Below are 27,732 nucleotides of genomic sequence, written 5' to 3' on the forward strand. Positions count from 1 at the left end.
TGAGACAGACGGGCTGATAAAGACAGCAGCCCGCCCCGGACGGCATGAGCTTCAGCACGTGGTGACCTGGGAGAGGCTTCCTTCCGCCTGTTTCTGTGGTGGAGCCACAGCAGGAGTGAAGCTGAGAGGGGGTGCCCCCGCCCCGTCTCCCAGCTGTGGCTTCGCCCTCTCGGGGAGTTGGGGTGAGGGTGGGCAGTGAGCCCGCTCTGGGGGGGGCCGGTGGGAAGCACTGCCCCTGGCACCTTACTCACGTGGGCACGGCCTCCAGCGCCCTGGCCCCTCCTGGGGGGACGAGCTGCCGCCTGGGTGCGCCCATGACCGTGGCTCCATTGTCTCCTCTCGCCTGCGGCAGCGGGGACGTTGGTTCTCCTTCCTGGGCTGTGGGGCAGGCACCGCCAGTGCCTAGCAGGGGTGGGCAAACTTTTTGACTCGAGGGCCACAATGGGTTCTTAAACTGGACCGGAGGGCCGGAACAAAAGCATGGATGGAGTGTTTGTGTGAACTAATATAAATTCAAAGTAAAGGAGCGGAGGGGAGAGCAAGAGAACCGGATAGAACAGCGGATCCGGCCCGCGGGCCGTAGTTTGCCCACGGCTGGTCTAGTGCCTGCGCGGTGGTGGCCTAAGGGCCGGGCCAGCCAGCGGAGGCCTGACCCACGGGACCCCGTGCGCCACTGCGACCTCCCCAAGCTCTGCTCCCCCGAACACGGGCTCCTGCCGACCCGGCACCGTGTGGCGTGCTAGGCAGCAAAGGACCCGTTTCAGAATTAACTTCAGTGAAATCGTGAACTAATGTCCACAATGAAGTTTAATTCCCGTGATAAAAAGATTCAAATTGCATATCGTCCTTCGGTGTGGGCATCAGGGCAGTGAGGTTCCCGGGCACCTGGAGCTGCCCCATCCCCAGCCCCACCTGCCTGACTGCCCCGGGGGGCGGCGTGGCTGCCTCCAGTGGCCGTGCGAGCAGCCGGGAGCGAGGGGGCAGGTGGTGTCGGCGCCGGAGCCGAGGACGGAGCAGGCACCAGCAGTGACTTTGGGTCGCGTTGCGTGGTGGTCCGTGGGCTGAGCAGCGGTGTTGATGGATTTCACTGTGCCAACTTTTAAATTCTGTTTCTTCATACTCTCACCTGAGGAGCTAGGTCAGGGCCCTCGTGTTGGGGAGCCGGTCACTGTCCATTGGCCACAGGGCTTCGAGCTCGGAGGGCGGGCTCCCGGTCAGTGGGAGCATCTGCTGTGTCTGCTGACACGGGGTCTCCCCACGAGGCCACACCTGGGACAGTTGGTCCGGGTCAGCTGGTCCTGAGGGGCCCAGGGCCCGAGCCACAGCTGCTGCCCGGCAGGCTGGCACAGACGGGGCGGCTGCAGCCACGCAGACGTCCGGCCGGGCTCGTGCGATGTGTCGGGGGTCAGTCGGGGGCCTTCCGGGGTCACAGGGCTGGGTGCCGGCCGGCGGGCTCCCTGCAGGGCCCAGGAAGCGGCGTTCAGGTGTCAGGCCAAGGGGTGCCGTGCCCGGGATGGGGGGGAGGACTCGCGAGCTCGGCGTGCACGGGAGGTGGACTGAGTTTAACAGGAACTGAGGTCGGGAAGGGGCGGGCGCCAGGGCAGCCGCTGACCCAGGTGCCAGGGGGTGCTGGGGTGCTGGGGGGAGGCCGTGCCCGAGGGCGTGAGAGGAAGGCTGGGGAGATGGTCCGAAACCAGGCGGCACCAGTGCCGGCTCATGGTCTTCGTCCATCTGCCCTTTGCAAACCCGAGGGGCGTGCGGGCCGGCGCCGCGCCCATGGCCGGCTGCGTCCGGCTCGCTGTGCGCTCGCTTCCTGCCTCAGAAAGGGGGCTCCTCTAAGTGGTCTGTCGGGGAGGTGCTGAACGGGAGGCGGGCCCACTCCCTGAGCAGCGGGGGTCGCTGCCGAAAGGAATGCAGAGGCGACGCCATGACCTGCCATCCGGGAACCAGCGTCTCCAAGCGGCGGCTGTACCTGGCTGCCTCCACCTTCCCTGGCGGGAGCCCTCGGTAGACAAAGCCCGCTGCTCGGACCCAACATCCCGCACGTGGCAGTGGCCACGCCTGTCTGACATGCTGTGTGCCGCCCGCCCCGTCCCCGCATGGTCTCTGTCCCCCCACTGCCGCCTGGCTCTGCGCCCGCCCCGTCCGCGCACGGTCTCTGTCCCCCCACTGCTGCCTGGCTCTGCGCCCGCCCCGTCCGCTCACAGTCTCTGTCCCCCCACTGCCGCCTGGCTTTGTGCCCGCCCCGTCCGCTCACAGTCTCTGTCCCCCCACTGCCGCCTGGCTCTGCGCCCGCCCCGTCCGCGCACGGTCTCTGTCCCCCCACTGCTACCTGGCTCTGCGCCCGCCCCGTCCGCTCACAGTCTCTGTCCCCCCACTGCTGCCTGGCTCTGCGCCCGCCCCATCCGCTCACAGTCTCTGTCCCCCACTGCTGTCTGGCTCCACGTGCACCCCGTCCATCCGTTTGCGCTGACCAGTGCTCAGGGCTGTGACGGGGCTGAGGCTGCCGCTGACTCATCTCCACGCTGGTGGTTCCACTTGACGGGAGGGGTGTTTATTTTTAAATTGTGCTCAGAGCTGTGACTTCTGCAGAACTTCGAGCAGGCTTTTATTTTAAAATTACGGCTAAAGGAGGAACTAGGTCTGTGGGCAAGCCCACTCCCGGGCCCCTTCGCTTGGTAGCCGCCACCTGTTAGGTAGCTCATCCGAGCAAGCTGGCTTTCAAGTCCCTTCCTGCCCGTTAGTTTGCTGGTCACTTAGGTTTTAAGTAATCGACGGCGACAGCTCAGCACCGTGGGCAGCTCGTGGTGTGAGCCTGCACCGGTGGAGACGGCCCGTCTGTGTGATGGCAGCTGTGTGTGCGCCTGAGCGAGGCCCTGCTGGGGGGAGCGGGGACCAGGGACACCCGGCGGGCTGGCGGCCTGCCCTTGGACCTCTCGCTCACCTCGAGGACGCTGGCGAGTCTTCCGTGTGTGAGCGCTCACACGGGCTCCCGTCCTGTCTCTTCCCGTGGACGGGCTCTGAGGGGAGGCCGCCCTGCCCTCTCCGGCGGCCGGGTGCCTGAGAGCCCGCTGTGCCATGGTCTGGGGGGGGTGGGGGGGCTCTTCCTGTCGGTTGTCTTTCTAAGGCGCAGCTTCACGTTCTGGTTCAAATGTCTTCGGAGAAGTGGCATCTTCTCACATTCCGGAACTCCAAGGGTGTGAGGGCGACCGTCTGTTCCTGCCGTCGGCCGGCCTCCCAGGCATCCACGTGCGTCTCGTACAGGAAGCGCATCCATGAAATGACCGCCAGCTCCCTCTCAGAGCGTGTCAGCGCCGTGTGCGTGTCCAGGACGCTGTGCCGTGGGGCGTGCACACGTGTCATCTGCCCTCCCTCCCTCCCTCTCCTCGGGGCAGAGTGAGCCACAGAAAACAGTGGCTTCCGTGGGTGGAGGCTGGCGTGGCCGGCCGAGCTCTCGGCTTCCTCTGGTGCGGGAAACACGCAGGGGCTGCCGGGCCAGGCTTCACTCCGGAGAGAGCCTGAACACGTGCTTGCCTCAGCGGGCTGCGGGCGTCGGGCTGCGGGGGCCCTGGCAGGCGCGAGGCCTCGGCGGGCGCAGGCGCAGGGGCGGGAGTGGCCTCCCCGGGAGCCTGACGGAGCAGAGCCCGGGCGAGCGGGCGCAGAGGGTGCCGGGAGACGCTGCTGCTGGGAGACGTGCTGCGGGGCTGACGGGACGCACGGAGTCTCGCTGGTGGCTGTGCAGCCCCGAGACCAGGCGCGGGCCTGGCTGCTGACGCAGGCCCCGCAGGCCCCGCAGCATTCCTCCGCGCGGCCCCTCTGCTTCTCGGTGATCAAGTGGGAAAGCAGCGCACGCAGAGGCGGCTCGGGGCCGGCTCACGGGCCCCTCCCCTGGGCCTGTCGCCTGGGACCTGGGACAAAGGGCCGGGGTGCCTCTGGGCAGAGGCTGTGGGAACCATGGTCCTCATCCCCAGAGGGACAGCCAGCCTGGACCCAGGGCGGGACGAGGAAGGGAGCCCAGGGTTCCTCCCCGTCCCAGGCCCCGGGTCACTCCCTGCGAGGGCTGCTCCTCCGGCCCGTGCGGGGTCCGCCGCCCACTGCAGACCCGGCTGCTTCCAGAGGCCACGCGCGTCACTCACCTGGAATTTACGAGTTGTTCCGAGCTCACGGCTTCATTTTTATCTTATTCATTTATTTATTTTTAAATATATTTTTATTGGTTTCAGAGAGGAAGGGAGAGGGAGAGAGAGATAGAAACTTCAATGATGAGAGGAAATCATTGATCGGCTGCCTCCTGCACGCCCCCTACTGGGGCTCAAGCCCCCAACCCGGGCCTGTGCCCTGACCAGGAATTGAACCTGGGACCCTTCAGTCCGCAGGCCGACGCTCTATCCACTGAGCCACACCGGCCAGGGCCTGGCTTGATTTTTTAAAAATAAAAGTTAATGCTGGTTGTTGGCTGTGTGGGTGTTTGCAGGGAAGCGCCTGTCCAGGCGAAGGGCGGCTGAGCGCTGTGATGGGGGCGCCGGGGTCCTGGCCCACAGCTGACCCACCGCCTGCCGGGCTGGCAGCCTCTTCCTCTCCGGGAACCTGCGTCTTCATCTATAAAAGGAAGCGCTTCCCTCTGAGGCGCCCTGGGCCAGGGTATTTTTAGCTACAGCAAGCAGGCCGCGCTCCCCGGGGGCACGGCTGGGGTTCCTCCGCGCGAGGACCGCGGCCTCGAGTCGGGGCGTCTGAGCCGAGAGCTCACGTTCTGGTCGAGCCGGACAGCCTGACTTCGGTGTGGGCGCAGTGACTGCCGCGCCTTGTCCTCGCGGCCGGTCCTGACGGGTGTCTGCAGACCCGGTCCACGTGGGGGCCGGCCGTGAGCCTCCGTGTCCTCCCGGCTGCTTCAGTTTTCAGAAGGAGGACCCGGCCCCGCCGCAGTGGGGGCGCAGGAGGCCACGCGAGGCTGTCCCTGCTGCGGCTCCCCTGGCCGGCCTGCAGGCTCCTGATTGGGGGTTCCCGGGAGAGGCCCCGTACCCGTCACCCGCTCCCTCACTGGGACATCTCGGTGACTGGGGCAACATCCAGACCAGGAAACAGCGTGTGTGTGGCTGGCCGTGACCACACGTGCAGACCTGCGCCACCGCCACCCGCTACACGCCTGCCCCTCTAGCTTACGTCACACCAGCCCGCCCACAGCTCTGTGATTGTCGTCCTGAGAACGTTCCGGAGGTGGACCGACATTCCTCTCGAGTTTGCCTCTCTCAGACTCCGCATCCTGCCTTCCCCCAGCTGCCGAGTGAGCGCTGTCCGCGGGCGGGGCTCCCACCCCGGGCTCAGCCTTCCACCGAGGAACGCGTGGCTGGCTCCGCTTCGGGCTGTTCCACATAAGGCTGCTGCGACCGTCGCGGCCGGGTTCTGCGTGGACACGGTTGTCCCTTCTCTGGGACACGCGCCCGGGGACAGTGGCTAAGCTGTATCAGGGCCTAGGTGCCGCTGGAGAAACTGCCTCTTTCCATTCCCGCCCCAGCGCACGAGGATCCGTCCCCACGTCCTCCCGGCACCTGGCCGTCCTGACAGGGCGGCAGCCTCGGTGCCATCCGTGGCGATGGGCGACATGGGTGTCTTCTCATGTGCGAGTGCGTGTCCTTTGCTGATGGACCTGAGTGCTCTTCGTTGTGGAGTTCCGAGTTCTTTCCATGTTCCCGCGTGTGGCTTGGCGTGACTCCCCCCCGAGGCAGGTCTGCGGCCTCCTGGTGGCCCTGCCTCGGGGCCTGAGGACGCCCCGCCCCTCCCAGCCCCTGCCTGGGCTGTGCTCACCTTCTCTCTGGCTGCGGGATGTCTTCGTCTTCAGTGTCCAAAGTGGGGGGGTCTCTGGGCTCATCCTTGGGCTTCCTCGCCTTCCTGCGGGGCTGAGTCTCCTGAGCAGTTCTCACCCCCTCACTCCAGTCTCCTGGGGCCGCTGAGTGGCAGGTCGCAGGGCGGGCCCGCGGGGGGGCCTCCACTCCTCACGCGCTGGGGCTCCTCCTTGCTCCTCGGGTGTGGGGGCGCTGTAAGCCCGGCCAGGGGTTCTGACCCCGCATGCTGCGTGGCGGCTGGCGCTGCTCTCGTTGTGTTGGAGATCCTCCTCGTTCCTGTAGGACGGGCGGTTTATGTTGTTCCCAGGACATGCGGGTGCGATGTCGGAAGACTTTGGGTCTGATTTAAATCTTATGTCTTATTAGCTCTCCCTGACACGGCCCTGGTGGGCGGGGAGGGGACACCCCAATGCTTCCTGGTGGCCGCCAGGTGCTGACCCAGGCCGGCCTAGGACCCCGTGCTGGCCCGAGTGCCCTGGTCCTCCGTGGGGAAGGCCTTGGGGGCCCGCTGCACTCTCGGGGGCTTGTCTGTGCCACGGCCCGTGGCGCACTCTCGGGCCCGAGGCCTGGAACCTCCGGCCTCCCTGTCTGAGCCGTCCCTCCCCCACTGTGTGAATGTGCTTCCTGAGGTCAGACGGACAGGTCACAGAGGTCTCACACTGCGCTTCCCCGCGTGAGATGGCGGCATGTTTCTCCTTAGAGGCCGTGAACGTGGTTTGTGTTTGTTTTTTGCCTCGTTGCCGTCTCCATTGCTAAGAGCGTCCCCGATCAGAGAACCCCGTGCGGGGAGGGCCCGGCGCTCGCACCGTGGCTCTGGTCCTGGTTGTCACTGCGGGCGCCGGGCCTGGGCGGGAGGCAGCGCTCGAGCGGGTGGGAAACCCCAGCCGTCTCGCGTGGCCCCTGTGGCTTGGGGCCTCTGGTGGTGGTGACGGCAGCGCTGTGGCCTGAGTGGGCGAGACGGTCAGGCAGGCCCCTCGGTGTGAGTGAAGGGCAGTTTCCTTTTCAGAATTGGGCTGAATTCGGTGTAAATGCAGCACTTTACCTGCAGGAGTCGGACCTCGTGGCACCTCCAGGGCGGGGTGAGCTGGCTGTGAGCAGAGGGGCCACCTGAGCCCCCAGAGGCCGTGCCCTGCCCGTGCCCTCCTCTCCCTGCCCGTCCTGGCCCACGGGCCCCGGTGGGGGAGGAGACGTGGCTGAGCCGGCGCAGGGTGAGGGGTGCCTGGGGGACTGACGGCACTTCTGTTGCTGCCTGAAGCCAGAACCAAGGAGACGGCCGAGCTTCCCGTCCTTCCTCCCGCTCCCGCCCGTGGCCACAGCATCTGTTGTTCTGGAAACTCCCGGAGGATGTGCCCAGATGCTCCTGTCAGCTCGGTGTCCGTGCCGTGTTCCCCAGCTAGGGGGCCAGCGAGTGGGTTTCCCTGGAGTCTTGGCCGGAGGATGTCTGGAGGCCCCAGGCTGGGCGCAGGGCAGCCCGCTCCTCACACCAGCTGAGGGCGGCGCTGGCTGTTGGCGCTGCTGCCCAAGTGGAGCCGGCTCCGTCGCAGCTCCGCTTTCTCTTCCGCTCTTGGGCGGTGCGGCGGGCGCTGAGCTGCCCGCTGTGGGCACGTGCAGTGCGCTGGGAACGGGCGTGGCCTCAACTGGCCCCGAGCTGGTGGCCCGAGCTCCTTGCAGACGCTTTCTCGGTCTTCGTCACTGTGGTCACTCCCTGGGCCTCTCGCAGGAGGTGCCAGTCCTGCCCGGAGGCGGGCCGGGCGCCACGCGCGGCCTCAGGTGGCCTGGGTGGAGGAGAGCCCACGGCTGGGGGCGGGGAGCGGTCTGCCAGCGGGGCAGCCTGGCCCTGCCTGTCTCCATCAGACCAGGGCCAGGACAGGCAGACACCCAGCACTGCAGGCCGCTCCAGTCCCCTCGGGACTCCCAGACCCACGGCAGCCTTGCCAGGGACACCACACCCTGCCGGCCCTGCAGGGGGAGTGTCAGCCCCCTGGCCAGCGGGTGGGGCTGGCCCCGGGCTCCTTTTCACGTGGCCTCCACGCGCCGTGGGGACTTGAGCAGCCAGAGCACGGCTCCCGCCCTGGACGGTGACGGCGCTCCCCTCGCCCCGAAAGCCCTCCCGTCCCGCGCCTGCTTCGTTATGCGCAGCATGGCGAAGGCATGTTCTCGCATCCTTGCCGGTGAGGCTGGAGGGAAAAGTCTGAGGACCGCTGTTTGGAGGCTGCACAGAGCCTCACTCCGTGTTGCTGCGGCGTGCTATGCCGCGTGGAGAATTCCTCCTCTGCCCTGTACCCACACGTCAGTCTATGTGCGTGTACCTCCTGGTACACGGAAGAGTGCACAGGCACGCGTGTGCTGTATGTGCAGGGAACAGTGCGAACTAACGCCCTGCACGGGGTGAGCCGGGCAATCAAAGAGGGTTCCCTGGAGGAGGAGGCCTTGGGAGCCAAATCTTGAAGGATGTCCGTCCTCGGGACAAGGCCGTGTCTTGTACTTAGTGACCATCAAGCCCAGTGAGCCGTGGTGACGCTGTGACGGGGCCACACGTGAGGTCTGTGGGTTAGGCCACCCGGGCTTTTAAAGTAGTTCCTTTTTTTATATATTTTTATTGATGTCAGAGAGGAAGGGAGAGGGAGAGAGAGAAACATCAGTGATGAGAGAGAATCATGGATCAGCTGCCTCCTGCTCGCCCCCTACTGGGGATCGAGCCCGAAACCCAGGCGTGTGCCCTTGACCGGAATTGAACCCAGGACCCCCCCCAGTCTGCAGGCCGACGCTCTATCCACTGAGCCACACCAGCCAGGGCTTAAAGTAGTTTCTTTCCATCAGTGTCGAGGGAGAAGACGAAAGAGAACTGGACGTGCTGTGTGCACACGCATCGGCGCTGTCCCGTGTCAGTCTCGCAGCGTCCCATTTAAACTGTTCAGGCCAGCGGGCTTTAGCGTGTTGCAGCCATCACCACACTGACATGCGCACGTGTGTCAGCCCTGAAAGAAACGCGCGCCCAGCGGCAGTCACTGCCCGTCCAGCCCCGCCAGCGGTGCAGCCACCCCGCCCGTCTACGCAGGGCCAGGCTTCTGTGCCGTCCCGGGCCGGCCCTGCGGGTCCCGCTCGCCTGCCCGGAGCCTCCCTGCTGCAGGCGGCGCCGGTGGCCGGTCCAGGGAGAGCGCGGCGCACCCTCGGGGAGCAGCTTTAACTGCAAGCTCGCTCACTAACCCAGCGAGGGCCGGACCAGGCTGCAGATGTTAAGGGAGCGCACTGGGTGGACGCCAGCACCCGGGACATTCCCGCGTAAAGTTACGTCGCTTCCTGGCGCTTTCTCCTCCTCCGAGGGAGGTCTGGCCGCGGTGGCTTCGGGGAGACGCTTTGAAGTGGCTATTGCAGGGAGCAGTGTGAAACGCTTATCGTTCATCCTTAGTTGGAAACGTCCCCTCACGGTGGGAAGGTGTCTGCTGACAGTCACTGGTGGTGCTCGGCTCGGGGGCAGCGCATCTCTGGCCTGTGGGTGCCGCCGGGCCTGCAGCCGTCCACGCATTCAGTCCTCCGCCTTCGCTGGGGCCTGGGAGGCCTCGGAGGCGCTCTCCGCTGCTCGGAGCGTCCCCTTTGGTAGCAAGCCGTTCGGTGGGGGCAGGGACAGTCTCAGAGGCCCGTCCAGGCCACAAGCTCGGGCTGGAACTGGTTTTCAGACCCCCAGGCGAGACTTCCCTCGGACCGTGCGCCAGCTCTCGCCTTCACCTACACCGTCTGCAACGGCTCCTGTCACAGCCGAAGCGCGTCCCCTTTCTGGGTGACCGTGGTGGGCCCGATCACTCAGCACAGACCTTCACGGCGCACGGCGAGGCTGTGGTGCGCCCTGGCAGGCAGGCAGGCAGGCACCGGGCGTGTGCGTTCCTTTGTAGCAGCAGAAGGAAGAGAGGCAAAGGCCATGGGAACTGTCCTCAGATGTTTGTCATTATCGTTGCCTTCATGTCTCACGCTGTGGGACAGGCGTGTGTGTGCGTGTGCACATGTGTGTGGAGAAGGTGGAGGACGTCAGTGTGGCTTTAGCCGCGGCTTAAAGGAGAAACAGGCAGGATGGTTCCAGAGCCCTGGTGGCTCTCGGCAGAACCGTGGGTGGTGCCGACCGTGACGGACGCCCCAGCCCTGACCTCTGGTGTGCTGGGTCAGCAGCGGGAGCGTCAGAGCCTTTGTCCCGTTTCGGTTTGGAACTAGAAACGCAGGGCCTGTGGGTCGGCGGCGTCCTGGGGCCCCCTGCCGGCCCGGCGCCCCCTTTGGGACCACGTGCAGCCTGTCCGCTCGGTCTCTGGGAGAATCGGCACCGGCCGGGCGAGCCCGTGGGATCCCGGCAGGCAGCATGCAGAGCAGGTGCACGTCCCGCAAGTCATAGCGTGGGAGTGGGTCTCCGGGGGCGGCTCTCGTGGACTAGGGACCCGGGCGACCCGTTCTAAGTCTCGTTCCGTAAAAACTGTTGTTTCACGAAGAGCGAGGGGGACTGGCGTGAGGGCCGCCTGCCGTGTCCGCGGGGCTGGGCTGCTCAGGCCTGGCTGCTGACGTGGGGAGCGGCGGGCGTGGCGGAGCGGCTGCTGGCGAGGCCCCATGCCATGGCCGAGAGCCCGCGGCCCTGCCAGGTGTGGCGTGGCTGGAGGTGGGCGCTCGTGTGCAGCTTCCTCAGGCCCCGCTTGTCACAGGAGCCGCTTCCGCGCCGCTGCTCGGGCTGGGCGCTGTCGGGGCGGCCGCTCCGCTGGGGTCCCTGTCTCACCACGCCGCCCCAGCAGCTCGTGGGCAACGCGTCAGCCTGGACGTGAGAAGGGCTGCTGGGCCAGGACCGCCCCGGCTCCGCACGGTGGTGCCCTGGGTTCTTGTACACACATGATGGGGCGGCCCCTGCCCACGGCGGCGTTGGCGTGTTAGCGCGTGGTCTCTGCCAGTAGACAACACCAGCTCCCGCTCCTTCCACCCAGATCAGCCGCCGTCAGCCTGTGTGCGTCCCGCTGCTCCTGATGCCGGCGGCAGGTTCACGGGCGCCTGTGCTTCAGGCTGGCTCCGTCATTAAAACCGCCGCGCCCACGCGGCCCAGCCTCCCAGCCAGCGCTCTCTGGGCGGCGAGCCGCGGATAGACAGTGGACGGGAGCAGCTCTGCCTGCTGGGGCCTCCGCTGGGGATGGCGTCACCGGTGCTGGGGCTCTGCTGTCTCCTGTGCCCGGCACAGAGGAGCCGTGATGTTGGCACAGGAAGTGCCCGATGGAGCAGAGCCGCCGCGAGGCTGTGCCGCCAGGGCGGGTGGGCAGGGCTCCCCCCGTGAGCGGCGCTCACTCCTCGTCTGCTCCGGCTGACGCCGCTCTCCCTCTCCGCAGGTGCACCTTCCGCTTCCCCAGCACGGCCATCAAGATCCAGTTCACGGCGCTCCACCACCAGGAGGAGGCCCCCGCCTCGCCGCTGCGGCCGCTCTACCCCCAGATCTCCCCTCTGAGGATCCACATTCCGGAGCCGGACCTCCGGAGCCTGGTCAGCCCCATCCCCTCCCCGACCGGCACCATCAGGTGAGCACTCAGCCCGGGAGCTCCCGGCTCCTCCAGGCCGGGGCCTGGGCGCCAGGGGTGCTGAGGGGGAGAGTGGACGGACGAGCGGTGTCTGCGTGTTCGCTGCGCAGCTGGAGATGCACTGGGTGGCGTTTGGAAGCTGTAGGAGCATCTGGGGACCTGGCTCCTGGCACAAGTCTCTGGAGAGTTCTCTCACAGAGCGAAGATTCCCCCCCGGCTCGTCTCGCTGCCAGTCTGAAATGCCAGGGCCTTCTAAAGCACGCACAGGCTTTCTAAGACGAGGGAGCGTTTTAACACAGTGTGTGTAAGCCCCCATCCGCCTTGGGACAGCCTTGGGGGAGGCCCAGAGGGAACCCGCCACCAGAGGGCGGCGTGCAGGGCGGCGGCCGAGCTGTCGCTGTCAGGCACCGGGACCTGACAGCCCTGGTCCTCCCGTCCCCACGGCCGCCCGCGCCGCCTTCCCGTGGCATGAAGTGTTGGCGGGTCAGGCTTCATACATTTTCAGATCGCTTCCCGCTTCACCGAGGACGTTTTAAAACGGCATGGTTTTCTTTCTTTCACTGCGTGTGTGCGAATGCACATGAGTGTGCGTGCGTGTGTATGTGTGTGCATGTGTGTGTGTGTGTGTGTGTGTGTGTGTGTGTGTGGCCCTGAAGCCCCGACGCGCGCACTTGGCGATTCGCCTCCCCCGGCCCCAGGCGTCTCCGCAGGGCTGTGCGTCGGGGTGCAGTGTCAGCCCCGGGGAGGCACGCACGGCTCTGCCAGGGCCTCGGACCCCAGGCACCGCTGTGAGCCGCAGGCGCTGTGCTGGCGGCTGGCCTGCCTCCCTGTGCACCAGGCTCACCGCACACCCGTGCCCGTTCTCTCCCCGGGCCACTTCCCCTTTGGAACCACGTGGGGTTCGTCTCTGTGATGATCCCCATGTCGCTGGCGCCTTTGTTTTCCACCCGAGACGTGTTGGTCACACGTTGGGAGCCGCTGGCGTCGAGTTGCTGGAGTCAGTTCCCCAGAGCCCGTGAGCAGGCGTGTCCTGCTCCTGCAGAGAGCGTTCGGGGGCAGCTGCAAACGGTCCCCGCTCAAGTCCGGGGCCTGGCCCGGGCGGATGGCCAGGCTGGAAGGAGTGGACAGGCCCCTTTGCCCAGGCCTGTGTCTGTCCTTGGTGCCGCCCTCACTGTGCTGCTCCACGTGGCCAGCACTGACCAAAGCCTCAGGCGCTGACCCTGCGGCGGCCTCTGCTCGAGCTCGTTTCACTTGTCCCGCGTGGCTCTGCTCTGAGGCCCGGACTTAGCTGCGTCCTTGTGTCCACACGTCGAACCCGAGTTTCAAGTGAGGGCCCCACCTGAGCCCAGGGTTAGATTGTGCTGTGAAAGCTCCTGCCTTTACCCACGCGTGTGACGAGCACACGGGTAGAACTTAGTGTAGCACAGTGAGGCAGCCTCTGTGGAAACTGTCTGCAGCTCCTCAGTGTTCAACAGAGTGTTGCCATCCAACCCAGCTGCTCACTGGGCCCAAGGTCGCATGGAAGCGTGCACGCCAGGCTCGGCAGGGATGTTCATGAGCGTGCACGCCAGGCTCGGCAGGGATGTTCATGAGCGTGCACGCCGGGCTCGGCAGGGATGTTCATGAGCGTGCACGCCGGGCTCGGCAGGGATGTTCATGAGCGTGCACGCCGGGCTCGGCAGGGATGTTCATGAGCGTGCACGCCGGGCTCGGCAGGGATGTTCATGAGCGTGCACGCCGGGCTCGGCAGGGATGTTCATGAGCGTGCACGCCAGGCTCGGCAGGAGGTTCATGCAGCCCCAAAGCGGAGACAGCTCAGGTCCACCAGCCGATGATGAGTGGACACATGGGATGTGGCTGTCCTTCCGTGGACACGGTTCGGGCGGAGGCGTGTGCAGGGGGTGCCCCCAACAGCGGTGTGCCATGTGCAGGGCCGGACAAGCCACAGCCCGCCCGCTGTGGGAAGCGAGCAGAGCAGGCAGATGTGCAGGGACAGGAAGTAGGGGAGCGGCCGCGACGGGGTGGTTGCAGGGGCCTTTCTTCCCGGCGTGAGGAAGCGTCTGGAATTAGACGGCTGTGGTGGTTACACAACTCGACGCACGGACTCGGCCTTGTGCGCTCAGAATGTGTGAGGCTGTGCAGCTCCCTGAGGCTGATGGACAGACGCCGTCCTGACCCTTCACCCAGCAGCACCAGAGCTGCGAGGGCCCATGGCGGCGGGGTGTGCTCCACGCACCAGGGTGACCGCAGCGGCGGCCCCAGCCTCTCCCCGACCCCCAGCCTCACCCCGACCCCCAGCCTCACCCCGACCCCCAGCCTCTCCCCGACCCCCAGCCTCACCCCGACCCCCAGCCTCTCTCTGATTCCCAGCCTCACCCTGACCCCCAGCCTCACCCCGACCCCCAGCCTCACCCCGACCCCCAGCCTCTCCCTGATTCCCAGCCTCACCCCGACCCCCAGCCTTTCCCCGACACCCAGCCTCACCCCCCTGCCTCTCCCTGACCCCCAGCCTCATCCCGACCCCCAGCCTCACCCCGACGCCCAGCCTCTTGCTGACCCCCAGCCTCTCCCCCAACCCCAGCCTCTTCCCAACCCCAGCCTCTCCCTAACCCCCAGCCTCTCCCCAACCCCCAGCCTCTCCCTGGACCGCATTATTAACAACTAGAGGTCCAGTGCACGAAATTTGTGCACTGGTAGGGTCCCTAGGCCTGGCCGGCAATCAGGGCCGATCAGGGCCTTCCTTCCCCAGCTGCTGGCTGCCGGCCGGGGCCTTTCTTTGTTCTGCGCTGGCCACTGGTGGTCAGCGCACGTCATAGTGAGCGATTGGTCTCCCAGTTGAACTCCTGTGGGGACAATTTGCATATCAGGCTTTTATATATATAGATGAGTTTATAATCTGCCGAATGTCTGGGTTTGTACCTGGGGAGCTTCATAAAGTAAGTGTATCTCCCAGTCATGTTCCGAATAAAAGGGGGCCGCCTGGTGAGGAGACTCGGGGAGCTGGTGGGAGTTGCTGTTGGGAGGAGGCCAGGGCCTCCGGGGGGTAGGAGGCCCCTTCACTGGGCCGTGTCGCTGGGACCGCTGCTCTGAGAGTCGGGTCCCGGTGGCGCCCTGTTTATATTTAACTTGTTTTAGGTCCCAAGTTGGTCAGGGGCTGCGGCGTCTCCATCCTGCTGGTCCCCACTCTGTCCGTTTATCTGCGCCGCCCAAGGGGCCCGGCTTCCTGTTTCCGTTTGGTAAACCATGAGCAGGGAGAGCAGTAACTGGGGCAGGGTTTGTGTTGACACCGTTTATCTGGCTCTGGAATTCTGCTGAGCCTTCAGAGACCTCAGGGGCCTCACAAGGCTTCGCTCTCCAAGAGCCTCTCTGCAGGGAGGCGCCCAGTGTTTACAAACAGCCTGGCCCGCCCCCCTCCCTGGACCCCACCCTCACCCCACCCCCACCCCCTGCCCTGCTGGAAACCAGGCGGCTGGGCCTGTCTCCGGAGGAAGTGGCCCTGGGGGAGCGGCTGGCAGCCCAGCCCAGCCCAGCCCTTTCTAAGAAGGCAGCCTGGCCCAGGCTCCCCTCCCCCTCGTGTGTCTCCTAATTTGGTGCGGCTGCCACCCGCCCGCCCCATTGGCCGCTGGGTCCCTGCAGTTTGGGCTGGTTTTCTCTGCACCTTGTCCCCAGCCCTGCTGCTCCAGGATTTGGGGAGTGGCCGAACCCGTGGGGACACTCGGGAGTAAACAGCCCAGCCCTGCCCTCCGGCCTTCCGCCTGTTCCAAGTGTCTTGCTTGCCGGCTGCCAGGCCAGGGTGAGTGCTGTTGGCTCCACCGGAAGGTGAGGGAGCGCCCTCTGAAGCGAACGTTGCAGTCGAAGCGGTGTGGACTCCCCCCGGAAAGCAGTGGTACTTATAGAAAAGGAGAGACGGCCGTCGTGTCCTGGGTGTCGCAGACACACGGGCCTGAAAGCGCTCCTGTGCGCGAGTTCGAAGGAAACGGCGCAGTCACCCCGAGAAGCGCGTCGCCGAGAAGCACCTCCGTGCCACCGAGAGCCGGGCTTTCGAAAGCTTTTCCTCACGCAGGCTTCTCCTGACGGTGCTGTCGTAGACGTCAAAAACGGAAGTCATGTGTTTGCTGAAACTTGGCAAAGGTTGGCAGCACACGAAGTAAAACACAAAGCCACCGGCGCCCAAGCCTGCAGCCCTCCGCGCCCTCCGCGCCCTCCACGCAGTCCCGCTCTCTGCCACCAGCCAGCCCTCGGCCGAGGGCAGCGAGTCCACATGGGAAGTGCTTTCTTTCCTGGCAAACTCGGGGTCCTTCCTGAAGGTGGGGTGTCCCCCGCCTGTCCCCCATTCTCAGCCTGACCTCGAAGAGCGTGTCCTTGGTTAACCCACGCACAGCGGATCCTCCCGCCTGCAGGCTACCTGGCCTTCCCTCCCCCACCTGTACCTGTGGCCCCCCCACCCGGCTGAAAAGTTCAGAGAAATGGAGATGGGTGCGTCCCCACAGAGGGGGGCCTCCACACCCTTTATTCCTCCCTCCGCCGTCCGCCAGGGCGGGGGCTGGCTCTCAGCTGCTGAGAGAAGGCCGAATGCAGGGTGTACGCTCCTGTCCTGGTCCTGCCGCTGCGGGGGGGCTTCCTGGCCGGGCCCTTTGAAGGGGTGAATGTTTTCCTGGGTGTGCCTGTGGGCCCCCGGCGCCCCAAGGAGCCCTGTGCAGGTGGCACCTCCATGATTCGGGAAGCAGGAGGCACCTGGAGGGCAGGAGCCCAGGGAGGGGAGAGGCACCCCAGATCTGCAGAGGGTGGCCCACGCCTCTGAGGCTGGGCAAGTGCCACAGGTGCGCTGCACACGCTGTCATAGTGTGAGCTCCGCGTGAGCCCGTGGGGCCCCAGGCGTAGCCCAGGCGTCCTCACCTGCCCCCCAAAGGCCCATGGAGTCCCCGTCGCCCTGCAGCTCGGGCTTCCTCCTCCCTCGGCGTCTCGGCACCGTCCCGTGTCGCTGCATTTCGGCGGCCCGTCCCGCGGCAGTGTCCCATGGAGGGGCTGGCACCAGGCCCTCCTCATGCCCGTCCTCGGAAATGTCCGAGCACCTGGCGTCGGGGACCGTGCCCAGCTCTGGCTCTTGTCACAAACCTGCTCTTTGGGGTCAGGAGCCACAAGACACTGATTTCCGTGACAAATGAGGACGGTGGCTGGCGAGCCAGGCCTGTGCTGAGGGGCACAGCACACGCTCCTTACAGACCGGGACCCCGAGGGCCGGGCCGCGGTGCCCGCAGGTCAGTGCAGTCCTCATGCCCTCGCCCCGGCTGTAGTGTCAGTGTTCGCTGTTCACCAGAGCCGTGTGCGTGGCGGCTCTCTGAGGCTCCGAGGGTCGCAGCCAGCACGGCCCCCCAGCGCTCCCCTCGCGGCACACGCGCCCCCAGGTCCTCAGGTTTGCAAGGGGCAGACTGACTTCCACTGTGAGGCTCCGCGTTCCCTTAGGGGCCCCCCCACCCAGGAAAGCTCCGCCAGAGCCGTGACCTCACCCGGTGCCCTTTCCTCAGTGTTGTCTCCAGGGCCCGGGGAGCTGCTTTAGCTGCTGCTGTTCCGTGGCTGCGTGCGCCCTCCTGGGTGGCCGGGCACCAGGCCCGCATCACAGCCTCGCCCATGGCAGCGCTCTGCCCGCCCCTCCCCCCTGCCCCCGAGCCTGAGCCTCGCCATGCTGGCTTAGGTCTCCGTGCCTGAGGCCTGGTGCACCATCCTCTGCCCAGCCCAGTGGTCGGCAAACTCATTAGTCCACAGAGCCACATATCAACAGGACAACGACTGACATTTCTTTGGAGAGCCAAATTTCTTAAACTTAAACTTCTTCTAACGCCACTTTTTCCAAATAGACTCGCCCAGGCCGTGGTATTTTGTGGAAGAGCCACACTCAAGGGGCCAAAGAGCCGCATGTGGCTCACGAGCCGCAGTTTGCTGACCACGGGCCTAGAGGGATGCCTGTCACTCGAGCCTTCACTGAAAGGCCTCCCTCTGGCGCCTAAGCCCCCCCTCCCCCGCATCGGGTGCCCTGGGAGTGCCCTCCCCTGACCGCGGAGTCTGCCTTTCCCTCTGCCCTTTGTTTATTGGGGAACACCCTCCAGGGGCTTCCGGGCGGGGCGGGGCGGAGGTGAGAGTCCCCACCCTCTCCCTGTGGTCACTGCTGTTCCTGGCACAGGAGGTGGTTTACCTGCAGGGCTTCTGCGTGGGAGTTTCCCTCTAATTCACATCGTTTTCTAGTTTCCAGAGATGCTGTTAAGAAGTTAACACTCTTCTGACCCCTGGTCCTTCCTACATGCTTTCCTGGCCGAGCTGGCTCCGTGCGCCCAGCAGGCGGCGTGTCCGTGTCCGCCGTGCGGGCATGCAGGGCACCCCCCCACACACCCCCCACTGCCTTCTCTCCCAGTGCCATGAGTGTGGGCGCAGACCTGGCAGGTGTGTCTTGGACGGTCTCCGAGCCGCATGCCAGGTCTGGGGGCCCCAGGGCGCTGGGTTGGTCCTGCCGGATCCAGAGCAGCCGCTGGCAGGCCAGGCCGGCCTCGAGGAGTCGCCACTCGTGGCCGAAACGGAAAGGTGACTTCGGATCACTTTCCATAAAAGGCGCAGCGGTTGCCGGCTCGCGTGCTTCTCGCTTTGTGTCCACCTTCATCCAGAGCCGGGGAGGCACCTGAGTCATGTGACCCCGGTGCTGCTCTCGGCGCTGGATCCAGGCTCCACGCGCCTGCCTGGTCCGTCGCCCTGAGCGAGCGGCTCTCTGCTTTGGCTCCATCCGGGAGGCCAGCACGTCTCCTCCCCGCCCCGAGAGACACTGTGCTTCTCCCTCGGCGTTTTCTCCGGCTCTGCTCGTTGCCAGGCAGTTTCAGCGGAGCAGCATGAAGCTCTCGGGGGACGCCGGCCTTCCTGCAGTGGCCCCAGAGCCTGCGGCCGGCTCCGATGGAGCACCGACAGCCCCAGGCGCTCGGCGTGGCGTGCAGCAGCCTCCTCCCTGACCTGGAGGCGTGGGGTCAGCGGGATCCCAGGCGGCCGCGGGCTGACCTGGAGGCGTGGGGTCAGTGGGGTCCCAGGCGGCCGCGGGCTGACCTGGAGGCGTGGGGTCAGTGGGGTCCCAGGTGGCCGCTGGCCGCGAGGTGAAGGGCTCATTGAGAAGCTCGCTGCTCGGAGGACAGAAGCTGCGTGCGCACAGGCACGTCCCGAGGTCCGGCAGAGGGTGCGAGCGGCTGTGTCCCGGGCCAGCCCGCGCCCGCGCTTCCGCTGGAGGTCGGCCTTGTGAGGGCGGGACGGCAGTTTTCTCTGATCTTTCACAAAATAGTGGCTGGGGACAGGCAGTGTGGCCCAGGAGCCACCGCGTCCTCTCTCCACTGGGGGGGTCGGGTCCAGGATGGCGTGGAGCAACCTCAGGGCCTCAGGAGAAGCAACGGGCTGCGTGTCCCCCGCCCCGGCTTCGTGCGTAGCCGTGGCCGTGGCTCCCAGGACGCACTGGAAAAGCCAGGCTGTGTGCGTGACGACCCTCCCTCCCGCCGACTTCGCCGGCAGGTGTGTGTGCAGGACCAAGCTCAGAAGGTGCTGTGCTGCTTCCCACCTAGGTCCCGTGTGGGTGTGGGTGGCGTGCTGCACGCACAGCACCCTCTGGGCCGCGTTTGGGGACCCAGCGGAGAAAAGAGCAGGCATTCCCATGAGGGCCCCTAAAGCTCCCCTCCCCCACGTGGGCGTCTCGGAAAAGGCACTCTGACCGCGGGGGCTGAGAGCTGTGTCCCTCACCAGCTGCTCTGGTCACGGGTTCATATTTTGTTCACCTTCCTCCTCCAGAAGCAGCTTCTCGCACCCCCGCCCCCCCGCCGCCCCGGCCCCCAGGTGTTGCAGACGGCCCTGCCCGCGAGGGCAGCCTGTGTAACCGGGGTCCCTCCGGCTGGAGACGGGGGAGCCCTGGGGGAGGGCCTGGCTCAGCTGCACGTTTGGGGACATGAAGGGGAGGACGTCAGGCGGGGACACAGCCTCACCCGGTGCCTCGGAGGCGCTCGTGCAGGCAGGGCTCCTGGCCCCGTGGCTGGGGGAGGCTGGGAGGGGAGGCGGGACGTGGTTCCAGGAGGCAGGCCTTCCTTCCAGATCTGCTTCCCCTGCTGGTGCTTTCAGTGATGCTCCTGCGTGTTCTGTGATAGAACTAACCTCAGGGCCAGTGTCTGTGTGGGGTGCTACTGAGAGGAAATGGCCGAAGCCGGTGGCTGTGCAGCCGCGCCGGGCGCAGGCCCGGTACCCACAGGCCCGGTACCCACAGGCCCGGAGCCTGGGCTGCCAGCGGGGAGGTCGCGGAGGAGCCGGGGATGTTTCTGCCGCATCTTGGGTTGTCACTGCAGCCGAGGAGAGGGAGCAGGTGGCTGCGTGGCAGGCAGGGCTGGTCGCCCTCCTGGAACGGGCAGCAGCAGCACCGCTCCGACCTTCGCTGAGGGTGCCACCGTGTGGACAGCGGCGGCCCTGCGGCCACCCTGCCTGTCAGGCTGGCCTCCCGGGCCAGGTCCGTGCTGAGGACGTAACTGGTCCTCTGGCGGCACTGGTCCACCTTCATCCGGTGGGTGCGGTGTCGTCCAATCACAGAGCAGGGAAGTGCGGGCACTTCTGTCCCCATGCCGTCAGGGAGCCCCGGGTCCCGCTTCCTGCAGAGTCCTCCCAGGACCGTGACCAGAGCGTGTCCTCTCTCTCCGCAGTGTTCCCAACTCCTGCCCGGCCAGTCCACGTGGGGCCGGGTCCTCCAGCTACCGCTTCGTCCAGAACGTGACCTCGGACCTGCAGCTGGCCGCGGAGTTCGCCGCGAAGGCCGCTTCGGAGCAGCAGGCAGACACATCCGGAGGAGACAGCCCCAAGGTCTCAGCCCACAGCCGGGCGGGTCCCGCCCTCCTTCCCGCCCTCCTTCCCGCCCTCCTTCCCACCCTTCCCTCCCGCCCACCCCGCGCTCCTTCTCACGGCATGCCCCGCATCTGTCTGCTGTTGACCAAGCAGTTTCAGAGTTTTAATTAGTCTTTGAGAGGAGGAAAGGTTTTTGCCTTACAGCTTTGTCTCGGTCCCTTCCCCCCTGAGAACTTTTAAAATCAGCTGCGAGCTGAGGAGTGAGGTGTCAGAGCAAATCGTGACGAGACCCTCCTCCCTGCCGGAGGCGGAGGGCGCTTCCTGTTTGGAGCGAGCAGGTGGCCGGGTCTGGTTGAAGCAGACACTACGGACCTGTCCCGCCGGGGCTGCTGCGCTGGGAGGGCCGTGGGGGGGGTGGGGGCGCCTCGCTCACCGCTGCCTGCTCCCCAGGATGAGTCGAAGCCGCCCTACTCGTACGCGCAGCTGATCGTGCAGGCCATCTCCTCGGCACAGGACCGGCAGCTCACACTAAGCGGCATCTACGCCCACATCACCAAGCATTACCCGTACTACCGGACGGCCGACAAGGGCTGGCAGGTGAGGCGCGCGCCGGCTCGGACGTGGGCCCCGCAGAGCGTCCCAAATGGCTGCGTCCCGGGGCGCCCAGGCCCCGCCCTCGGAGGCCAGGAGCGTGAGGGTGGCTACGCCGCCTCGTTCCGTCGCCAGGCTCTGTGCTCACACCGGTGTCCATTATGGCCCCGGTCCTTTGGGTGGGGTCTAAGACCGTGTCTGCGTCGGGCGTGACCAGCGTGTCCCGTTCACCGTGTCTCCTAGTTTCTTCCTTTGCCGGTGGACTCAGTGCAGGCTTTTCTTTGTTTGTTTGTTGTTTTACTGGTCCGCACCGAGGACATTTCCCATCGGTTTTATAGAGAGTGGAGCAGGGGAAGAGACAGCATCGATTGGTTGCCTCCTGCACGCACCCCGACCAGGGCCACGGATCGAGCCTGCCCCTGAGGCACGTGCCCTTGACCAGAATTGAACCGGTACCTTCAGGCCGAGGGCCAGCGCTCTACCCACTGAGCCACCCGGCCAGGCTCCATGCCGCTTCGCCCGGGCGCCCTCCTCCACCAGGGACTGCTTTTCCTGTCTCGCGTTTGCGCTAAGGAATGGGAGCGATGCGGCCCTGGGCTTGGACAGGAAAAACTCCCCATGCCTTTGCACTGCCCCATAAAACAGTGAGCTGGCCAGCCCGCGGGAGCCGTCGCCGGTGTGACCCCTGAACCCCGGCCCCGTCACCTTCGTCCCGCGTCCCTGCGTCCTGGTGGGGGCGGCTGGGCGTGGCTTTCTGATTTGCCAGCGAGCGGTGCCATCTCTGCTTGCCTGCAGAACTCTATTCGCCACAACCTCTCCTTGAACCGCTACTTCATCAAAGTGCCCCGCTCCCAGGAGGAGCCCGGGAAGGGGTCCTTCTGGCGCATCGACCCGGCCTCCGAAGCCAAGCTGGTGGAGCAGGCCTTCCGGAAGCGCAGGCAGAGGGGCGTCTCCTGCTTCCGCACCCCCTTCGGACCGCTGTCCTCCAGGTGAGCCGGCCGCCCGCGGCCCTCCACACGGGCCCTGGCACTCGCCGCCCTCCCCCCGGTCCTGAGAGAGGGCCTGTCAGGGTCCGTGTTGGCCGGTGACGGCCGTCGGGAACCGTGGCTGCCCCTGCACGCGGCTCTGAGAGGCGGCGCCGTGGGAAGGGCCTCTGGCGGAGGGCGGGCGGCACGTGGCGTGCTCTGTGTCCGCGATCCCCTTCCTAGGAGGACCCCGTCCCTGGACCGGCCCCACCCTGCTGACCCCGTTGGCTCGGGCACCTCCCTGCAGGCCCCGCAAAATCCACCTGCACAGCAGGCGCCTCCGAAGCACTGGGCGTGAGGGCTCCCGAGCTTTGGGGCTGCTCTGCCCAGGAGCGGCTCCGGGGGGGAGTTCCAGGCACCTTCGTGTGCCCAGCGCTGCCCGGGAAACCCTGTGGGGGTATCTGTGAAGGTGGCTCGTCCTCGGGGCCACATTGGAAGCTGTGCCCCCGATCTTGTGCTGCACGTAGAATTTGCACAGGGAATTGGGCGGGGGGACCCCCAGACCAGGAGGACAGGGCAGCAGAAGCTTTGCTGTGGGCTGGGTCTCGGCTGTGTTGGGGCAGAGGGGGGTGGAAACGGGTTTGGTTTCGTAGAGTGAAGCCGGGTCCACGGGGCTCAGGCAGGAAGTTGTACGTTCGAGCACCTTCACCGATGGGGTGACCGCTGGGGTCCCCAGGCGAGGACTCGGGCCAGAGGGAGGGTCCCTCCGCGGGGACAGCGCCCCTTCGGTGAGGGAGGGGGTGTCCACCACGGGTCACAAACTCGGAATGAAGACTGCTTCCCCGGCTGCGTTCGGGGCCAGCGTCCTGCCCTAGTGGGACCGTTTACCCAGCGTGTTCAGGGGCGCAGGGGCCGTTCCCCGAGAGGAAAGGCCCGATGCTGGCAGCCAGCGGGCGGGGCTGGAGGAAGGGGCTGTTCCAGGCCCGGGAGGGTCACTGGGGGGCATAGGGTCACTCGGGGGGCACGGTCACTCAGGAGCGCAGGCTCTGCTTTGACAACCTCTCCCCGGCAGGCTCCCCCCGGCAGGCTCCCCCCGGCAGCCTCCCCCCGGCAGGCTCCCCCCGGCAGGCTCTCCCCGGCAGCCTCTCCCCGGCAGGCTCCCCCCGGCAGGCTCTCCCCGGCAGGCTCCCCCCGGCAGGCTCTCCCCGGCAGGCTCCCCCCGGCAGGCTCTCCCCGGCAGGCTCCCCCCGGCAGCCTCTCCCCGGCAGGCTCCCCCCGGCAGCCTCCCCCCGGCAGGCTCCCCCCGGCAGCCTCCCCCCGGCAGGCTCCCCCCGGCAGCCTCTCCTTCGGGGAGTCGGTGCCCGTCCCACAGAGCTCGTGTGGTGAACACGGAGGACGGCGCCCTTTCCCGGGGACGCTGGTCCCTCGGGGAGCAGGTGCTCGGACGTGGCTTCGTCTGTGGCCACGAGCAGCGCGTCCTCCCGGGGGGCTGTACGGTGGCCGGCAGCCCGTCGTCACTGCAGGAGGGGGAGCCCTGTGGGGACGGGGCCGGGGGGGGGGGGCCAGGCCGCACGTGGTCCGCGTCCTCCGGCGCCCGCTGTGTTAAGGAGCCTTGCTTCTTGCCGCGCTCCCCGCGTGGCCCTCCCCGTCCTCAGGAGCGCTCCGGCCTCGCCCACCCACCCCGGGCTGATGTCCCCTCGCTCCAGCGGCCTGCAGACTCCGGAGTGCCTGTCTCGGGAGGGCTCCCCCATTCCGCACGACCCTGACTTCGGGTCGAAGCTCGCCTCTGTTCCCGAGTACCGCTACTCCCAGAGCGCGCCCGGTAAGAGCGGGGCCCCCCGCGGCGGGCAGACCCGGACCCGGGCCGGGGGGTCGGGGCCCGCTGACCCTCGCGCTCCTTCTCTGCAGGCTCTCCCGTCAGCGCCCAGCCCGTGATCATGGCCGTGCCCCCCCGACCTCCTAGCTTAGTGGCCAAGCCCGTGGCCTACATGCCTGCGTCCATCGTGACGGCACAGCAGCCCCCAGGCCACGCCATCCACGTGGTGCAGCAGGCGCCCCCTGTCACCATGCTCAGGGTGGTCACCTCCTCCGCCAGCTCCGCCAACGGGTACATCCTCACCACCAACCAGGCCTCGGCCGGGGGCGCCCACGAAGCAGCAGGCACCGCAGTGCTGGACCTGGGCAGCGAGGCGAGAGGTAAGAGCACGTGGTCCCTCCTGGGGCTCCAGGACGTAGAGCTGTCAGCCTGGGGGTCGGGGGCACGGAGCCCAGGGTCAGGGGCACAGGCAGTCTCTGGGCCGATGGCTGTCAGCCTGCCGCCCCCACTCGCTGCTACTTGTGTTTTGGGGAGTCTGCCCTGTGCAGTCAGCAGGGTCACCCTCCAGAGCACGCCCCTCTTCGTGAGGAGCAGCCAGGTGCTCGCAGCACGGGTCGCACGGTTAGGTGGGGCCAGGGGTCCGGGGATGAGGCCTCTCGAGCCCCGGAGAGGAGTCCTTAGAAGTCGTTTAAAGTAAACACTCGTTACAAAGCCCTGAGCTGGAACCGGGGCCCCGTCACTAATGGGGTGAATCCCAGCAGTGGGGGCCCATGGGGAAGCCTCGCCTGCGGCAGGTCTGCATGGACGTCAGCCATTCCCAGGAGCAGTCCTGTTCCTCGGTCACCCTGGCTGTAAAGTGTGATGGTTACACGTGTGTTTAACAGTCCTGTTCCTCGGTCACCCTGGCTGTAAAGTGACCGTTACACGTGTGTTTAACAGTCCTGTTCCTCGGTCACCCTGGCTGTAAAGTGTGACCGTTACACGTGTGTTTAACAGTCCTGTTCCTCGGTCACCCTGGCTGTAAAGTGACCGTTACACGTGTGTTTAACAGTCCTGTTCCTCGGTCACCCTGGCTGTAAAGTGACCGTTACACGTGTGTTTAACAGTCCTGTTCCTCGGTCACCCTGGCTGTAAAGTGTGACCGTTACACGTGTGTTTAACAGTCCTGTTCCTCGGTCACCCTGGCTGTAAAGTGTGATGGTTACACGTGTGTTTAACAGTCCTGTTCCTCGGTCACCCTGGCTGTAAAGTGTGACAGTTACACGTGTGTTTAACAGTCCTGTTCCTCGGTCACCCTGGCTGTAAAGTGTGATGGTTACACGTGTGTTTAGCAGTCCTGTTCCTCGGTCACCCTGGCTGTAATGTGACGGTTACACGTGTGTTTAACAGTCCTGTTCCTCGGTCACCCTGGCTGTAAAGTGACCGTTACACGTGTGTTTAACAGTCCTGTTCCTCGGTCACCCTGGCTGTAAAGTGTGATGGTTACACGTGTGTTTAGCAGTCCTGTTCCTCGGTCACCCTGGCTGTAAAGTATGACGGTCACACGTGTGTTTAGCAGTCCTGTTCCTCGGTCACCCTGGCTGTAAAGTGTGACCGTTACACGTGTGTTTAGCAGTCCTGTTCCTCGGTCACCCTGGCTGTAAAGTGTGACCGTTACACGTGTGTTTAGCAGTCCTGTTCCTCGGTCACCCTGGCTGTAAAGTGTGACCGTTACACGTGTGTTTAACAGTCCTGTTCCTCGGTCACCCTGGCTGTAAAGTGTGAACGTTACACGTGTGTTTAACAGTCCTGTTCCTCGGTCACCCTGGCTGTAAAGTGTGACCGTTACACGTGTGTTTAACAGTCCTGTTCCTCGGTCACCCTGGCTGTAAAGTGTGACGGTTACACGTGTGTTTAGCAGTCCTGTTCCTCGGTCACCCTGGCTGTAAAGTGTGATGGTTACACGTGTGTTTAGCAGTCCTGTTCCTCGGTCACCCTGGCTGTAAAGTGTGACCGTTACACATGTGTTTAACAGTCCTGTTCCTCGGTCACCCTGGCTGTAAAGTGACCGTTACACGTGTGTTTAACAGTCCTGTTCCTCGGTCACCCTGGCTGTAAAGTGTGATGGTTACACATGTGTTTAACAGTCCTGTTCCTCGGTCACCCTGGCTGTAAAGTGTGACGGTTACACGTGTGTTTAGCAGTCCTGTTCCTCGGTCACCCTGGCTGTAAAGTGTGACCGTTACACGTGTGTTTAACAGTCCTGTTCCTCGGTCACCCTGGCTGTAAAGTGTGATGGTTACACGTGTGTTTAACAGTCCTGTTCCTCGGTCACCCTGGCTGTAAAGTGTGATGGTTACACGTGTGTTTAACAGTCCTGTTCCTCGGTCACCCTGGCTGTAAAGTGTGACAGTTACACGTGTGTTTAGCAGTCCTGTTCCTCGGTCACCCTGGCTGTAAAGTGTGATGGTTACACGTGTGTTTAGCAGTCCTGTTCCTCGGTCACCCTGGCTGTAAAGTGTGACAGTTACACGTGTGTTTAACAGTCCTGTTCCTCGGTCACCCTGGCTGTAAAGTGTGACGGTTACACGTGTGTAAAACGCTCCGAATTGCTTTCCTGTGGTTTTCAAATTTACCTCCTCGGTGCGGTTTTCCTTTGGAGAGCAGTGGCTCTCCCCGTGTCGGCACCGGGAACCCTCAGCTCGCGGGCGCACGCTGGCGGGGTCCCTGACGCATGCTCTTCCCTAGGCCTGGAGGAGAAGCCCACCATCGCCTTCGCCACCATCCCTGCCACCAGCCGCGTCATCCAGACGGTGGCCAGCCAGATGGCCCCCGGCGTCCCCGGGCACACGGTCACCATCCTGCAGCCGGCCACGCCCATGAGCATCGGACAGCACCCCCTCCCGGTCCGGGCCGTCACGCAGAACGGAAGGCACGCGGTCCCCACCAATAGTGTAGCCGGCAGCGCTTACGGTGAGGCCCTGCCGCCCTCCGCGCCGCGTGGTAGCCCGGGTTCAGGCACAGTCAGTGCCCAGGGGCCCGTTTGCCAGTCCGTCCCGTCTGCTGGTCGGGCATCCACCAGCAGAGCAGCTGCCAAGCTCCGGGCGCTGTAACACTAAGCAGTCCCCGTCACAGAGCTCACACCGCGGGCTGAGGCCAGGGGCAGGGCCATCGGACAGCACACATCGTGGGGACCGGGGCTGAGGCTGAGGGCTGAGGGCACATCCTGGGGACCGGGGCTGAGGGCACATCCTGGGGACCGGGGCTGAGAGCTGAGGGCTGAGGGCACAGGGCACATCCTGGGGACCAGGGCTGAGGGCTGAGGGCACATCGTGGGGACCGGGGCTGAAGGCTGAGGGCACATCGTGGGGACCGGGGCTGAGGGCTGAGGGCACATCCTGGGGACCAGGGCTGAGGGCTGAGGGCACATCCTGGGGACCGGGGCTGAGGGCTGAGGGCTTCGGCTCTCAGCCAGGTGCTCAGGAAAGCAGCGGAGGGGGAGTGGGCAGGTGCTGGAGTAGACAGGGATAGTGCACCCCTCGGGTGGAAAGGGGACCCGGGTTACGGTGGGGTGGCTCACGGGAAAGCAAGTCCAGCCGGGGAGGGAGCAGGTGGGCGGCTGGCCCCAGCGCTGCTGGGAGCGGGGCGCGCTCTGCCCCAGCGCTGGTCCCGTCAGTAACCTCGCTCCCTCCCCGCAGCCCTCACGAGCCCCCTGCAGCTCTTGGCGGCCCAGGCCAGCTCATCCACTCCCGTGGTGGTCGCCCGGGTGTGCGAGGTGGGGCCCGAGGAGCCGGCAGCCGCCACCACCACCGCCACGCCAGCCACCGCCACGCCAGCCACCACCGTCCCCTCTGCCGCAGCCACGGGGGAGCCCGAGGTGAAGAGGTCCCGGCTGGAGGAGCCCAGTGGGACTGTGAGCGCGCAGGCCGGGGTGATCACCGCTGCCGGCCCGCAGGGGCCCGGGACCGGGGATTGACGCCCGCAGGGAGGTGCAGTGGGACGCACGCCAAAGGGAACGGGCTGGACCACGACGCCCACATCGCCGCCTGGGACCGAGCACGCGCCACACGGACAGGCCGGCCCGCCCGCCTGCTCCTGCCACTCGTCCTCCCTGCCGGCACCTCCTGCCCCTGCCGCGGTCGAAACTAAACATAAACGCGTTCAGACAGCTG

The 27,732-nt window shown here is 65.8% G+C and overlaps 1 protein-coding gene across 1 annotated transcript in view; it reads left to right on the forward strand.

The window, feature by feature from the left end:
• FOXK1 (forkhead box K1) overlaps positions 1 to 27,732 on the forward strand; it is a gene marked incomplete at its 5' end in the record, with an annotated part of 46,891 nt that extends 19,159 nt beyond the window's left edge. Inside the window, 8 exons of the mRNA XM_080675331.1 lie at positions 11,186 to 11,371; positions 20,071 to 20,227; positions 20,660 to 20,806; positions 21,596 to 21,789; positions 23,421 to 23,587; positions 23,674 to 23,961; positions 26,309 to 26,533; positions 27,259 to 27,732. Coding sequence (XP_080531457.1) covers positions 11,186 to 11,371; positions 20,071 to 20,227; positions 20,660 to 20,806; positions 21,596 to 21,789; positions 23,421 to 23,587; positions 23,674 to 23,961; positions 26,309 to 26,533; positions 27,259 to 27,536 — 1,642 coding nt within the window. The 3' untranslated portion in view covers positions 27,537 to 27,732. The remainder of the gene's footprint in view (positions 1 to 11,185; positions 11,372 to 20,070; positions 20,228 to 20,659; positions 20,807 to 21,595; positions 21,790 to 23,420; positions 23,588 to 23,673; positions 23,962 to 26,308; positions 26,534 to 27,258) is intronic.

The sequence above is a fragment of the Plecotus auritus genome (genome assembly GCF_963455305.1).
Source record: "Plecotus auritus genome assembly, chromosome: 6".
Classification (NCBI taxonomy): Eukaryota; Metazoa; Chordata; class Mammalia; order Chiroptera; family Vespertilionidae; genus Plecotus; species Plecotus auritus.